This window comes from Caenorhabditis remanei, chromosome X, assembly GCF_010183535.1.
Source record: "Caenorhabditis remanei strain PX506 chromosome X, whole genome shotgun sequence".
In the NCBI taxonomy this organism is placed as follows: domain Eukaryota; kingdom Metazoa; phylum Nematoda; class Chromadorea; order Rhabditida; family Rhabditidae; genus Caenorhabditis; species Caenorhabditis remanei.
The window spans coordinates 8,556,591-8,573,073 of NC_071333.1; the positions used below are offsets into that span (position 1 = coordinate 8,556,591).

The 16,483-nt window shown below is 38.3% G+C and overlaps 2 protein-coding genes across 2 annotated transcripts; one reads left to right on the plus strand and one right to left on the minus strand.

The window, feature by feature from the left end:
* Window positions 1-377: 377 nt before the first annotated feature.
* On the minus strand, window positions 378-14,733 carry GCK72_023645 (uncharacterized protein; the record flags this gene model as incomplete). Its single annotated transcript, XM_053735490.1, has 30 exons — window positions 378-479; window positions 938-1,071; window positions 1,348-1,435; window positions 1,480-1,607; window positions 1,668-1,848; window positions 2,508-2,594; window positions 2,716-2,952; window positions 3,002-3,098; window positions 3,379-3,710; window positions 3,753-4,025; window positions 4,073-4,372; window positions 4,422-4,574; window positions 4,621-4,846; window positions 5,152-5,257; window positions 5,303-5,651; window positions 6,845-7,072; window positions 9,154-9,274; window positions 9,904-9,997; window positions 10,046-10,185; window positions 10,312-10,525; window positions 10,655-10,920; window positions 11,065-11,143; window positions 11,501-11,669; window positions 11,715-11,864; window positions 11,915-12,097; window positions 12,214-12,449; window positions 12,532-12,657; window positions 12,708-12,999; window positions 13,046-13,536; window positions 14,622-14,733. 30 exons carry the CDS (start codon window positions 14,731-14,733, stop codon window positions 378-380), a joined length of 5,694 nt encoding a protein of 1,897 aa, XP_053579056.1.
* Window positions 8,458-8,961, plus strand: GCK72_023646 (uncharacterized protein; the record flags this gene model as incomplete). Its single annotated transcript, XM_053735491.1, has 2 exons — window positions 8,458-8,619; window positions 8,875-8,961. The coding sequence occupies 2 exons, from the start codon at window positions 8,458-8,460 to the stop codon at window positions 8,959-8,961; spliced, it is 249 nt and encodes an 82-aa protein (XP_053579057.1).
* Window positions 14,734-16,483: the final 1,750 nt, after the last annotated feature.

A 16,483-nucleotide genomic window follows, 5' to 3' on the forward strand; every position in this document is an offset into this window, starting at 1 on the left:
TGTGGTGGAGGAAGAAGTTGTGCTTTCCACACGTCTACCCTAAAACGCATACTATACATTGCTGGTGCCCAAACTGGTGATATAGGATAGAGAAAACTTCAACAATAACCAGATGCACTTGGAGTTATATAGATATATGTAATAACGATAATTGGTTAGTATAAACAATAAGAAAACTTTGGCAACTGAAAAAAATTATTAATTAAAACCGTATAAGTGCGTTGTGCATTTCATCTCAAGAATACATTACAAACAAAACAATAGAACAACATATCCTGTGAATAATACCATAAAAAACAAAAAGATAGAAAAGATCAGAAAGAGAACCGTAAAATTATATTTAGAAGTGTCCCAATCACAGCTACAACACAATGTTTCTATATATCTTCTCCAGGTAATCCAGCATAATAGATCATGTAATAAGGCTCTTCTTTCTTAGGTATACCTTCACGAAGTAGTTTAGCCATATCCAGAAACTCCTGTAGAATTAATATTTTATGTAGATGAGCAAGTTAACTTGGGTTGAAAATTGATGGCGGTACATGGGATGTCGGGAAATCGGTAATGTGAAGTTAAAAGACCCATTTCATATTTATTGAGACATGTTAGTGGCAATAAGAATATTATTAGCAATGAAAGAAATCTTTCAGAATCATAGGTGCATCATATTTGCTATACATTATATATAACGATAATTGTTCCTTTTGAAATAGTAATACACACGATTATGCAGTCAAACATGCGGAATTTTTGTTGAACAAAATGTATAGGATAGAGTGATAGCAGTCAATTGAGACTTGGAAGTTGATAGAAATAGAAGTTGACAGTGAATTGAAATAAGTTTGGGTACCAAACAGGAAAAATGTGCATTGTATCACTCGTGTCTGGGATCCATGCTCGCTTTTGCAGCTTCCAGTTTTGATATAAATGATCTCACTTTTTCGAGTGTAGCGTGCACTGTGTCCTTGCGATTTTCCAGCACAAATCTGCCTGTCGTCTTCCATCTTGATTGCGCTTTCCACACGTTTTCATTAGGACCGAGAACACGGCTTGTCGGATATTTTGGAGTAACTGGAATATCTTGATATAGTTTTTATAATAAGTTGGTTGGGTGGTTGGAAAATGTTGTTTCCGAATGAGTTATAATTTCTTCAAATAATTTCCAACCACCAAAACAGTGTAACTATAAAGTTTAACAGTCTAACTACTGAAATAACGTGCGCTAAAAGTGCAAAAGATCTGTGGCATAAGCAAAAAAGACGAAAAACGATAGAAGTAAACGATATAATGGCCTACGATCATTGCTCCTTTTTCGCGCCAATGAGAATGCTTGAAGTTTAGATTGACCTTGATCTTTCTTATTCTCGTCACCGGTTTCTTCAATCAGCACATATTCGGCATCATCGACATTAGGACGGCGAGCCTTGACAAAAACCTGAAACAGAGCAAGTTGGGTCAGAGACTCTACTGCTGAGGTACCTGTCGAATGATATCTGCAGCAGTGCTATTGATTCCTGCCCGAAGAATTGCATATGGTTGATCTTCACTCACATTGTGAACACAGACCAGGAATGTGTCGCCCATTGATCTCGCTCGAGGATTCAACCCTAAACCAATATATTGTTGTTTTTAATTGTCACACCGTCCATTATTATCCTTACACTTGCCTTCTGTCACTTCGAGGTGCTCTCCGAAAGCGTCAGTGTCCAATGATCGTCCATGAAGTTGGTTACTGGAGGCACTTTTTACATGTCCGTCTTTGGTCAATGGACTGGGTGAAACTGACGTAGAGCTACCACTGGTTCCGGATTTGATAATTGAAGCTATCCAAGCTCTTGACGACGGGTCCTGAAACTAATAAGATTATTTTTAAATAAATAACTGAAAAAAATTCATCACTCCAAACTGTTAGATTTTTAATATTCAGACTTTAAAATATCAAATCCGATTCTCTATTTTTTCAACAAACTGAAAACTGGATAACAAAGCGTTGGTGTATTCAATGCCAAAGCATCCGGACCAATATAAGTCCGGATTTCCAAATCATGCAAAGCGACATTTTCAGTGGGGCCAACATTCTTAACACATTGTTCCTATCGTAAAACACACAGAAGCCACTATAAATTTTCTGTCACAGCCATTCCTTTTGCTGCGTCGTTCATCAGTCGTGTCAGTCGAGAGATCTCACCTATGGCCCCTTTCTCCAACAGGATCCGGCGTTTTGAAGGCGTGACAAGTCTGCTATTTCAAAGAAAAAAAAGAAAAAAAAGGGATAATTGGTGGGTAAATGGATGGATAGGTGAAAAAAGAGTTACAATATTAGCAGGTTGACGAAGCGGTTCATAATAAGTAACAGAATGTGTGATAATAGTGGCAGTGGGTCAGTGTTGTCAGTATTGAAATCAGACATTTGCTGACAGTGTGGACGCGTCGAATGTGGCCGCCCAGTTGAGTTTACGTGACGATTTGCTAGTTTTGCGCTGACGACGCTTTTCTTCATAACTCACACTGCCTTTCTTGCGCAATACGAATCGACGCATTGAGCCGTTCCAACAAGCGACGGCGTCCATAATTGGCACATTTAGCGGTAGTACCTAGAAAAATAAACGTTGATGAATTTCGGTTTCTATAAATTATGATTTGATGTATTTTCTTTGAAATTGCGAATAAAAAGGTTCTAATGTCAAACAGCTAAATCTAATCTACGTGACATACCCGTGGTTCAATTGGATCTTCTCCAGAAGGTGCTGGCAGAGACTCCTCAAACAGCAGATATTCTTCCACTTGATCCGCATTCTTTCCAGCATTTAGAAGTGCTTGCTGCATCACCGTTTTTACCGTACTGCCCGATTCGCTGTGCACAGTGATTGCTGTCTCATCAGCGAATGCGCCGGTGATGCGAAGAACGAATATTTGTTTTTTCAAAATTGGCGTGGGTGAAAGGTGGGGAGTCTAAAAACAAAAGAATCTACTGTAAACGTGCTAAGATTGTAGAGTGTACCAAATCAGTCCGATAAGCAAGAGTGTGCTCCAAGTTGAAATAAGCATTGGAGTCATCGTCATGAAGATAAATATGTTCTTCTTGCTCGAATCTTGTCCTGAAATAAATGTACAAATTACGAAACAATATCGAAATTATGGCAAGCAAACTTTGAAAATAGATAAAAACTGCATTCCGTTAATGATGATAAATGTTATAGTGTAATATTTTGACATAACTATAAACCAATAAGCTGTAGTGCACGTGTGATTAAAAGATAAGTGTTATTTTTACAATAAGCTAATCATTTCGGGTTTTTATTTCAACTTTTTGAGTTGATCTGAAACTGATGCATAGTGTTAATTAAAGCTATTATCTCTCGTGCTTTCAATAGGTACCTCAAAAAGACCATTGCATTGTCAATTGGAAGATTTGTTGGGGTTCTGAGTGGGAGGTGTCGGAAGCCGGGTCGAATGCATTTGACAGGTACAACTCGGTGAGCAACTACTCGTCCGTTTTGACCACTGTCACAGACTGCAATTCGGAGGAATGCCAAGTCAACACAAGCGATTCTCAGTTGAGTAGTGTGGTTCCAAATTGGATTCACAGAATTTCTCTGAACCACTTTCGACTTCTCACGAACACAGTCGTTATGTATTCCAATTACTTCAATCTCAACATATAAACTAGCATAATGAGTATTGGGATATACGTGTTGTCCGGATATGATCTGAAAACAAAGATTCTTGATATTTCTTGTTGAGACACTTACTGTCAAGTTGAGAAGCAGTGCAGAATGTCCAGCGATATCTTTGGATAGCGGTAAAAATTTGTTATATAGAAGATGAGATTCATCCCAAAGACAACGAGGTTTTAGTTGGTATCCACAATTTCCTGATTGTTCGAACATCGCTTGGTTTACAGCCATGATGACATCTGGTGTTTGGAAGTTGAGAGCAACCATTTGCATTCCATGAGCCCAACAATTGATTGGATTGAAATTGGAAGAGTCGTAGTGCTTGGCACTTGGATACGTGCGGATGAGCTGAAAAAGGATAATGTTGTCTTACTTCCTAAATGGTGTGAACTTACATGATCCCGGGTATAAGAAATACATTTGGCTGGATGTCGTTTCATCAGTTTCTTAGCAGCATTCTCATTCAATGATGTGACTTGATAGCATGTTGCAGTTGCATTAGGTCTGCCACTTGGCAAAAATTCAACTGCTAACTCTTGACTCAACTGTGTGCTACTTCTCTGTCGTCGAGGAGGAGCTGGAGTGTTCAGAAGATTTGATGGCGTTCTTGCTCTAGACGAAAACGACAAACTAGCGGATGCTGGTTGTTCTTCGGTTATCCGTGGAGATTGAATTCCGTCAACTGGCGGAAAACCCTGAAAATAATATATGTTCTGGTTGTCTATACGTTTGGACGAATCCCACTTTAAACTTGGTTGCTTGCATGTAAATGACAATATCTGACAACTCCGGTGCTATCTGGACTCCAGTGTTGTTCTTTCTTGGTTGTTGGTTTCGGATCGCATTTTGAGCAAGTTGCGCGTAAAGTACTTCATCTTCCGTCTTCCCCTCATTAGCCTATAAAAAACTTGATCTTTGTCAATTATCTCATTATAAAATTTACTTTCGATGTGCTTTTACTAGTCGAAGGTTTTGCCTGCTCCACCGAATGATCACTGCATAATGAGTCCTGTTGTTTGATGTTTCTCGCTGATTTCTCCGCACGTTTTGATGTTTTTGGACTGTCTTCCTTCTCACTTCGCACTGGAACCTCCTCCTGGTCATCTTCCTCGTTTTCTTCATCATCCAAGAACTCATCGAGATCATCATCTTCCACTTCATCCACCGTGCTGAAAATGATTAGTTTCAAGCCAAGAATAAAGGATACATGCAGAAAACTAATGAAAGTAGCATTCTCGGTTGTTTTTGATAGGATTCGAAGGTATGATAAAAATGAACCAAACCGCTTCTACAAGAAGTTAGAAACAAAGAAATAGTTGATAGAGTGTAACTGAGGAAGTAAAAATGTATCTAGTCTATATAGTCTAGTATTGTTAGTACCTAGATCTGAAGATGGAGTTTGAGTTGCTGAAATCGGATTAGAATTTGTAAGTAAACTGAAGTAATTTTAATCTCACAAAGGCTAAACACTTACCTGCTCTCATAAGAGTTTTTGCTCTGCTTTCTATGGAGTGTCAATTGAGTCTCTCCACGTTGAATAGCTCCACGGTCAATCATTGGTAGCGGTGTTGGTGGATCCACTGAAAATTCAAATCAATTTTCCAAATTCGATTCACTCTTTTTACCAATCATCTTCTTATTCTTGATCAAGATTTTGTTCTTCATCTGCAGTGGGCATGGAAGACGTGGAGAATCCGAAAAATCTGCTTCAAACAAGAAATTAGACACCAACAAATCTCCAAGAACTGTTTTGAACATCTGTGCCATTTTTGCTTGTTGTTGTAGGGAACAATGGTTTTCAATAGAGAGAATCACAGGAAGATCCGATGTGATGAACGCGGACTTCTTGATTATCTCCACAACTTGACGGAATCCGATCTTGCTGACCAAAGTATGTCCGTGATAGATAAGTGGTAATCCATCATCTCCATCCCAACAATCTAGCTCAACACAACGGCATCCGGTGAGAAGAACCTGAACGTTTTGTTTTCAAACTTTGGATTCTGTCTCTGAACAAGTACAGCGATGTTCTTGGTGTCTATATCTGTGTAGGTGGATGTTATTATTGTCCTGGGAGAAAACTTTTTTTGCAGAATATGATCTCAGATTTTATGAATTGAAAATAACTTTTTCTCACGATAAGTTTTTGAAGAAACAAATTTAGAGTATGAGAACCGTGAGATTTAATTTGCAGAAATTTTTTTTTTTTTTAAATTTGAGAAAAGTTATATTTTTTCGTTTCCAGTCCACAAAAAGGTTTCATGCGACTTTCCGAATCTTAAATGAACGAGTCGAAGAGTTTTATATTAGCTAATAAAAAATTCAAACCCGACTTCACGTCTTCCATCTTCAGTAATACTAACGGGTTCGAGTCCTCCCGGTGTGAGAGTGTTTGGGTGTTGTGTGCGTTTGCGTCGGTGCCAAAGAGGCGAGTGCGACCGAAAAAAAACGTTTTTGCCTTCGAAAGCCAAAATGCATGCACATTGAAACACTTGCGCACACCCTCCCTGCGTTGCGGTGCTGCTGAAATGAGCGGTTCCTGCTCATGGAGAAGCAGTGTCCTTGTGCCAACACATCCTGATGACCCGCCTTTCCGTTTTTCCTTGTCAGTCTTGACTAACTCCCGTATATTTGTTTGTTAGTGTAAAGGAAAGAAGAAGACGTCCACTATGTTTTCTTCCAGTCGCATATACTGACTACTTACCTTTTTCGAGTTTTTTTGTTGGGGCTGAATTTTTCTTACTGAGGAGAGTCAAGTATCAGGTTTCTATTTCTATGCAGGATATAGATTCTGAATTTTTTTTTAAATCGATCTTTGCTCTCATTTTGTGTAAAAACTCGTATTACTTGTTTTTGTTTCAAAAGAAAATTTGAAATCATTTAAGTTAGACACCAAAAAACTTTCAAAGTCACACCATCAAAACTTTCAAAATAATCCTGGAAATGAGATAATTTCCTTTTTCAATTCCTTGGCATAGTAAAGTTGCACTTTTGTGAAAAGTGATGTCTAACCTAAACACAATAGGAACTTTAGTGTGAAACCTCACTCATTCTATTAATGTTTTTAATTTGTCTGTTTAATTTGTTGTTTTTCATGTTCCTCCCAGAAGGAAATAATCTATTGTCTAGGTGTGTATGTCAATGTCACATAGTTTCCTCTGACTCACTTGTCTGTACATCTCCGAACTGCTAGGTCCCTTCAACTGGTGTCCCGTCAAATAGGTGTTGTGACTTGAGTTGATGTAGTAGTGAGATAACGGATATCGTAGATCCTCCTCATCTTGTTCAATTGTTTCCGGAACAAATGCAAAATTGACAGGATCGCAAAGGAATCTTGTGAATCCCTCAAATGACATTTGATTTTTCTGGCGGCATGTAGCATCCGGTTCATGATCCTGAAAATTTGTTTACATTCAGTTCTAACCAATTTTTCTATATTTTTTGTGTCATCAGTTGTCAGAGTATTTCGGTACTCAATTTCAATGAACTCTGGTAGCTGAAAAAATCCAAAGACAAAAGTTCACTTGCAAGAAGACGGGGTATAAAAATTTCAAAGTTGGTTCAACACGGCCTCATAAATTAAAATAAAACAGAGCGGATGTGATTCCCTGGAGGACGTCACCCCGCGGCTAAAGAGGCGGCGTGTCTGCTGAAAGCTTTCAGTTTCTTTCTTGACAAGATTTCCTCCCTTTTTTCGATCTGCGGCCAAGTGGAGAAAAGCTAATGTTGTTCTAGATTTTGGAGATTGTGGGAATTTTACTCTACTAGTAGACGTACGATGAGAAATTTCACAAATTAGATGTTGTATGGGGACAACAAAGAGTTGAGAGAGTCTGGAGGATGAAGAGGTGGAAGAGAAATCAAAAGGACACATAATCATATGTGGAGTTGTGGTTTTCTATTTTATTTTTTCACTTTTCATACTTCTTTTTCCTATTCTTTATTTTAGTATCCCATGAACTTATTTTAAGAAAGGCAATTGAAAACAACGGGAGGCATTAGTAAATTATTCAATGTTTTATACAAAAAGTCCAACCCTCTTCTACTTCATATAATTACTTTTCTATGCTCTTCTCAGGTTCTCTTCCACTATTCTTTTTATATGTTTATCCTCCCAAATCTCATCAGACTATTACTCGAAGACACCTCCGGTAATTAAAAGTAGGAAAAAATCAATCGGTTTAACCCGTGGAGCATTTCTTTTCCGTATATGATGTTGACGTGAGGTGTCTCTTTTTCTTTTTCCTCCCACGTGGTCATCCGTATTTGTTGCTAAGCGCGGTGCTTGAAGTCGTCATGTAAACTTCAGTTGTCAAGTCTATTCTTCCATATTCAATCATAAAATCTGGATGCCTTTCTTCTTATTCAGTCGTTTTTTGCTCTTTTTTGTTGCATCAATGCAGAGACTTTTCGAAAAATGAGCAATAATGGGAAGAACATTAGAACATAATTTAGATGAAAATGCAATTTCCATGCTGACGTGTCTTAAAATTGCAGGATACCTTTGTTTTTCAGTCTCAAAATTCATTCTCCCAATATTTATTTCTCTTATTCTATTTCTCCTTCAACCATAAGTATATATGTTAACCGTCATCTGTTTCAGAACACCCTTCATCCCAACCGGACATCTCCGTTTTCTCTCTGTCATTTCTCAGTCCTCAAGAAAAAAGAAGGAAAGAGAAAAAAGGAACTGAGGCGGTCTCCACAAGAAAGGTGCTGCTCGAAGCCACGCCCCCTCTTCTCCTCTGCTCTATCTCTTTTCACTCCATTCTATATTGCGATGCCACGACCGGCGACCGAAGAGGACGACGTTCGACCGAGCACCACGTGGACTAAAAACCAAGACGTGGAGGTATATGGAGCCGTTGAGCCAACGAACAAATCCTCAATGACAACCCTTCAACACCCAGACGTTCAGTCCACTCCAACAATGCCCAAAAAAGTGAGTTGTGTTTTGCTTTTTCAAAAATTCGGGTCTGAAGGCGTCTTCGGGTTTGATGGGTGGGGGCATTGGCTCGAATAGAAGAGAGAAGCGCCATCAAAATGAAAATTGTTGGGCATGCCCCATCCAAATTGGTTCTTCTTCTTTTCGCTCTTTTTCTTTTTGTGTCTTTTTTTAGGAACCAAAAGGTTTGGGGGTTTAGGTTTTAGATTTTAAGATTGTCTTCCAAATTCAAAATTAACCGAAGTTCTTCAGGTTTCATTCGCGGCTGAAGTTGACGAGCAACAAGAACGAATCAGCAAAGAAAGTGCGCGACGGGATGCCTGCTGTTCCATTCAATAACTATATATCTAATCTTCCCTCTTATTCTCACTATCCATTCCCTTCCATTATCTCCAACTAACAAATTGTAAGGGATGGTTCATACCACTCTCAACGGGATTCTCATGTTTAGAACTAAACTGATGATGTATTTTCCTTCAATAAACCGATACGATGTTTTACCAAACACGGAAGTTGAGTAGGCCTCCTCACCTGAATCAACTTTATCGCCGTTTGCTCGTCAATCTGCTCCATCTGATGAGTGTTGACAAACGCGCGCAGCATTTGCGGAGTGAGCATCGACGATCGTGATGTATCCATAAGTCCACCCATGCTGAAATAGATTATTCTCCAGAATTGGTTTCATGGTCATTCCATTTATAACGAGAATATTTATATTTGTAAACTTTAGCTATAAAGAAAAATGCGGGCGTGAGAGCCTTCTGGTTTTGAAAGCTGTCCCGCAAAATTGACTCTACGTGTAATTGAACAAAAATTTTTACTAATCTTCAGTTATTGAACAATATTTTTATTTAAAATAATTTTTTATGTTATTTTTTATTTTGTGACTTTTGATAGGGGAAATTCACTTATTGTGACTGACTCGACGCACACATGAATAATTTATATGTAAATTGCTCAAAGTTACATTCTAGGAGGCTCTCTCCTTGGAACAAATATATAAGAAAAACTTCTCCTTCTTTTTTTCACCTTCATTTTCTTTTTTTCCTACGTCACCACTTCATTTTCAATGAATAAAACCTGAGATGTGGTCTATGTCTGTTTTTTTTTGCAAGTGTCTTTTGTTACAACTTATTTTTTCTCATGACAAAATCGCTTGTTCTTTGGTGAAGTTTACGGTAAGATATAAGAGTAATTGGTGGCTTGAGAGGAATTTCTGAGAAAAAATCTCGTGACGATGAGTGAAGTAATCCCATAATTATTCATAATCAACACTCAAACCTGTTGACACTGGCAAGTGCAAGAGCATTGTATATCTTGTTTTGCTTCTCACTGATATGATGTGAAGTGACCGCAGTGTTCTTTGTCAGGAAGTCTAAAAGGGAAAGTTCAGATGCAATCAGACGTCCATTATCTCTCTCACCATTCGACAGGAAGTCGGCATTGTACGAATTCGACACACTCGCCAATCTTGACTGCATTCTCGGGCTGTGACGATCACGTTCTCGTTTTGGACAATGTTGAGGGGTTGTGGCAGTGGATAAGACATCATTGAACACGTCTCTGAAACATAAATTTTTGATGAAGTCAAAAATATCGACACTAGAAAAAACTAGATAAATAATAACAAAAGTAATGTTTTGGTTGTTGGACTTCTCCAGACCAAACTATTCTATAAAACTATCTCACCTCAAATCTTTTCTCATTCTTGTGTTGAACAATCGGAATAGTTCAGCAAACTCAACAAGAGTCAATGGCTTCTCTTGAAACTCTTTGCCGGAAGGACCACTCAAACCAGAAACTTGAATCGACATTTGACCGGAACTGCTAATGGATCCGGAATTTGGAGTCTCTCCGCCTCGCGATCTCCATGACTTACAAGATCTTCCTCCAACAGAGCGGCCTAAATGTTCAGCGTCATAAAATCATAAAATCACACCTTTGATAAGAGTTGCAACATTAAAAAATCATAAAATGAACATAATTGTTTTCAAAAATGTACATTTTCCTCCAAATTGCCAATGACACTCACCTCCATAGGAACTGCTAGTTGGAGTTCTTGACCTTGGAGTGTAGATACTATCCAGATCTCCTGCATCACTATTAGCTGGTTCACCACGTGGTTTCAATAAGTATCCTGGTGAGTTTGGACCAGGTGGACCGGATTGAGATGATATTTGAGATTTGATGGATGGTGGTCGGACAAGTGGGGAATGTGGTTGAGGGGATTGAGATCTGCTACCTTCACGAGATGCACCACGGAGTTTCTTTTGCATTGCATTTTTCAGATTTTTCAGCCTGAAATATCATAATCTATGATGTCATTACCGTAGTCATAAAATAATGCATATAAGACCCCTACTGAGGACCGGATCTTCAGTTAGAGAGTATATGCTAATACCATAAACTTGACTACTTCCCGCAATTTCCAACAGAACGTACCTGCTCTTTGCACCTCCGGGCTCACTGGATAACGACGAGTCATTGGGTCGTGTAGCACTTGTATTCGTTTGACTCAGCCCTAAAAGAGTGAGGGTTACCGAAACATTTTGCATAATAAAGTGATCAGGAAGCGCTTTATAACACAGTGTTGAATGTTGATACGGTGATCGAAAAACCTAAAAGTGGGCGGCCGATAGAGTTCACGGCAATAACGAGAAGCACAGTTTTTATGATTATGATGTTCATCTAACCTCTCCTCAAATATTATTTCACTGCGAGCACACCAAAAAATAAAAGACACGTGCGTACAGGTTGGAAGCATGGAGAGAGAGAGGGGAGAAAAAAGCGAAACAAAAATAACATAGATAACACTTTATGGTTTTTTTTCTCACTTGGGCTGCAAAGCGCGAACTGTCACCAAAACAAAAAAACAAACCAAAGCCTTTCCAACGCTCAACCCGCCCACCAAATGCCTGAAGTGCTTCGAATGGTCGTGGTCCACAGTTGGCTTCTCCAGTGATTTCGTATAATGAAAGATACACGTTCTTGATCCACAACATACGACGATCTGGATATTTCTGTTGACCTTGGAGACTTCGAACCACCTAAAAACATTGTTGTGACCTGGACTATTTTTTTAAATTCCCTACAGATTGTAACCCGTTTGTCCAGAATTGAGCAATTTGTTGAGGAGCCAGGAAGTAGATAAATTCATTATCAGAGAGCAATTGACCATGACTGACTTTCCAACAACTGACCGGAACTGACATTTCTTCTACGGAATGACGCCGGTAAATAGCCTAAAATAAGTTTTCTCGATTGTTTCATCATTTCATTTGTAGTCTCTCACCTCAATGTCAATATCATAACTATCAACAAGTTCCACTCCCTTCACAACACTCAACTTGAGTTCTCCCTCTTCTACACCAACTCCTCCAGTTCCCGGAGTTCTTCCAGATGGCATTGGAGAAGCTGAACCTCTTCCGGAATCAAGTGGTTGAAGATTTGAAACCGAAACTTTGGCAAGCACGTCCTGAAAATTATAGGTTTATCTCCGCTAGTCATCAATCTCCCTCTTCCTCTTTTTCGCTTCCTCCTCAACTTTTTTCTCTTTTTTTCGTCCAAAATCTAAAAGTAAAGAAATCTCACTTTTTCCTTGGGGTCCTTGTTTACTGAGTATGAAATCTTATGCCAATTGATTTGTCCACAGCTGGGATCTAGACGAAGCAGACATAAATTGCTTCGGCCTGAATCTGGTTCATAGTGGATGACGGTTGTTCCGTGTTGAAGACGTTGAATTACGTCAAGATCAAAGGTCAGAGTATCAAGAGGGATAAGAGCCACTCCATGAGATGATCCACGGACCACTTGCACTGGTTCGTAGGCTGAAATGAGTTCTGAGAAATGAACACAGTTGGTTTGTAAACTTATGGAATAGACTATGGAGCTCATAAAATGTTCACTCACTTTTAGCTTCTTTTTCTTTCTGTTCACGCTCATTTTGTGGAATTTGAGTAGTTGCTATTGCTTGGTCTTCTAATAACTTGATCATGGTTCGACTGTGACGATGGAACAGCTCCAAATTGTCAAGAACTAAAAAATAAACGTATTTTAAACAAACATTATGCAACATTTTTTCATACCAATAGCCACCAAATTGATCTTATCGGCATTCAACAATCCACCGACTCCAATTCTCGATGAGAAATGGTCTTCTCCATTTGGATCACTCATGAATTCAAGTTTCTGTGTTTCTCCTTCCTGTCCAATCACAACAATATTTGGCAAGTCATTGACAATGGCATAGAGATCACGTAAAAAGATTCCGAAAAATGGAATGACACGAGATTGAGGCATTCGAAGAGCTCTTTGGACTGCATTGATGTACGCTTGGGATGGGAGAGCTTGATTGGCAGGTAGCAGTGTTTCGCATAGCTGAAAACTATTACAGTAATTGAAAATGTAATGTTAAACTTCATACCGAGTCGAATTGTGACTTTTCCTCTTGTCTCAAAGATAGCCAGAATGGTCTCAACTTCTCACTCTTTAGTCCCATCAGAACTTCCACAGCAGCATTAAAATTTCCAATGTTCCAACATGTTTCAACAATTCTCAAAATAGCTGTCAAAGCGACTTTTCGGTCATCATGAGTTGGTTGGCTGACAATCACATGAGTTATCCATGATGATACCTCAGAAAGTCTCTTCACAAGATTTCGCACTGGACTTGGATTTTCTGATACTGGAACAGAAGTGAGGTCGCAGCTAACGTAACGGACATAGTCCATAGGCTGGATCGAGTAGAAAAGTTGATATTCGGTAGAAGAAAGCTGGAAAGCAACTTCTTCAGGAAAATGAAGAATGTACTGTAGTCGTTCGAGTTCGAGTCGGAACAAGGTGATTGGTTCTTCATTTAAAATGAATCCGGCTGTGGCTGATTGTGTTGACGAGGTAGAATCACTACGCGACGTTGCTGAAACAAATTCCAGTTAGTTTCAATTCTAGATGACCTTTAGTGTCCATCCACTATATTTTTGTTGACCCTCTCTACCCTCAGCATTTCTCTGAAAAACAACTAACAATCAGTTGGCTATTCGATCCCAGTTCTCTCCGAAAACCAAAAATTGTGTGACTTCTTGCTATGGAGCAATTAGGGTTTTGAATTGTGCTCTTGGTATTGTGTTGCAATTTCGAATCTCGAATCTCTAGTTTTCTCTATTTTTCTTCCATTCGGTCAATGTCTGCTTGTGATTTTGTGAAAAAGGGAAACATGTCGGAAGAAGGGGTGTGTTGTATGCATATCTGTTTTTTCCGTGACTCGGCACATTCTTAGCCAAAAAATGGAAGCAGAAAAGAAGAGGCAAACAAAAATTGCTTCCATGAAAACGAATTGTTGGTTTGAAACACAAGAACGTTCTGAGACACTAACAGATATACACACGTTTTGGTGCAATAGCCCGTTATCGGGCGACCCCAACCGAATTATTTGAGCGGCAAACTTGCACAACCGAGAAGACGACAAAAATGGCTTGTGCTTCACAAACAATTCGATTTGAGCTGATTCGCTAAAGATTTCTTTGTGAATTTTTTGGGCTCTATATTTGGTTTTACGAATTTTCAAGGATTAGTAGATTTAGAAAAAAAGACAACTTTTCAAATTAGAAAGTTAAATAGTTTGATATTGGTAATAGAACTTTGGGATACTGTAGCATCAAACTTCTACCGATTTAGTTTCCCTCGGCTGTTTCAGTATTTCGTAACTATCTAAATGTAAGTGCATCTAATCTTTTCAAAAGTCCATCGTCAAAAAGTTATTTTTAGTGACAAGCCTTCCATCCGGATATCTACATTTCCATCTTGAAACGTTTCAAAAAAGCGAAAAGAAAAGACAGAAGCTCAATGCCGAACGAGATAACAAGTGGAACTTTTTTCATATAAAAAGTTAGATATCCGCTTTGACATCCGTTTTTTTTTCAGCTGCCTACATACTGCATCTTCATCCTTATGGGATTCAAACCACAAAAACACAAAGTCCATTTTTATATAAAGAACACTTACCCAATTTACAGACATACACCAAAAGACTGTCTGGATTAGGTGGAATTTCAGGCTCCTCATGATCGTGAGACTTTCCGAGTGCATGAAGCAGACGGGACACAACAGATGTCATCTTACTTTCGTGAGGCATGATTTAGGCATAATAATGGTAAAAGGGAATAATATAGTTCGGTTTTCAATATTAGTGTGCCGCTTGTTTTTCTTTGTGACGAAATTTGAAAAACCAACAGATAAGATGGCACCCGTTTCAGGAAAGCAAAAATTTTTGACTCAGATCTACTAGAAGGCGGGCGGCAGATAAATGGGCAAAAAAAAAAGAAAAAAGAAGAAGACGAAGGAGGAGGAGGAGGAAGAAAGAAAACGGAGGCATCTTGGATCTTTGCGTGCTTTGCGTTGGCCGCACTGGAGTCAGAATTCCCCTTGAGAATTGCGTTCATATTTTTCAGTTCGCACTGATTGGTTAGGATATTGGAAATAAAGAAAAAAGTAAGAAAACATGGATTATTCATCAGTCGACTCCGTTCTAAAAAAACAATTCAAAACGATTCAAATAGCCGGAATGTTTGAATTTCCAGCGTGATTTAAAAAAATTGAAGACAATCTACTTGCTCGTTAACATGAAAGAACGTAAAAACTGTTGCATAACTTCATTGGTGTTTGACTGATAAAACTTTCCGTTCCTTCCTATAGACTATCAAAGAATGACTAATGCCTGTTAACATTTGCTCTATCGGAAGTGATTACAAAAAAGGGTGTGCACTTCAATAAATTTTTTATTCGATTAGGTTTCAACTCGTCAAAAATTATTTTACCTCACGGACGTCAACTGTTATTGTGAAATCTAACGTTGCTCATACTGTCATATGTAAACACTCAGAGATTTTGTTATTTTTTTTCATGTTTCTCTATTCTATTATAAAATATATTCTAAGTAACTGAAACTGAAATTAAACTTACGGTGTATATACGCTGGGATGGTACGTTTTGTCAAACGTCTCGTTTTCAGCACGCCTTTCAGAGTGTCCCAGTTCATCGCATTTTAGGTAATATCATTAACAATGAATACTGTAACATATTTCGGTGAACAAATGAAAAAGACGAAAGATGATGAGATTAAGAAAATAATCTGGTGAAAACGAACGCGGAAAACATAAAAACTTAGACACGTAGTATGTATGTATATGCCCTATCATGACGATATTGATGTTTTCGCCTCAAGTTTTATCCTTTCTAGAAGAAAAGTGACAGTTTTCCAAAGAGAGGAAAAAGAGCAAGAGAGGTGATCATGAACGTGTGAATCATTGTTGCCATTCGGTCTGTTGCAACTGATAGTAAAAAACACTTTCTGTGTTTTCTTTTTCAGAAATGCACGTGAGTTCATTTTTTCATAAATTGAAACATATTTATGTTTCAATGACTCCTCAATGATTCATATGTTTTTTTTTCGAAATTCCGTTAAACCTATCAGATATCTATACTATCTATTCAATAACAAAATGAGAAAACTTGTCTTGAGCAGAAATGAAGGTATATCAATTTTTGACCACACACGATGCTAATCATCTGGGAATATTTGTAGTATTTAACTGGTAAATGATAGTTAAAAAAAGGAGGTATGAAAAATAAAAGCGAGTTACCGATTATACAACTGTGATGTGACTGTGATGACGTCCACCGAGAAACATGGGGTGTGAATTTAACTTGAATTTGCATTTAGACGGATTTCAAAATCACAAAAAAGTCAACATACATGTTTTTCGATAGAGATCTTTAAAAAATTTTCGAATCAAATACTGGAAGTGAAATAGGAAAAATAAACAAATTTTTGATATTATTCAACAGTGAAAGGGGAAGAAGAATGA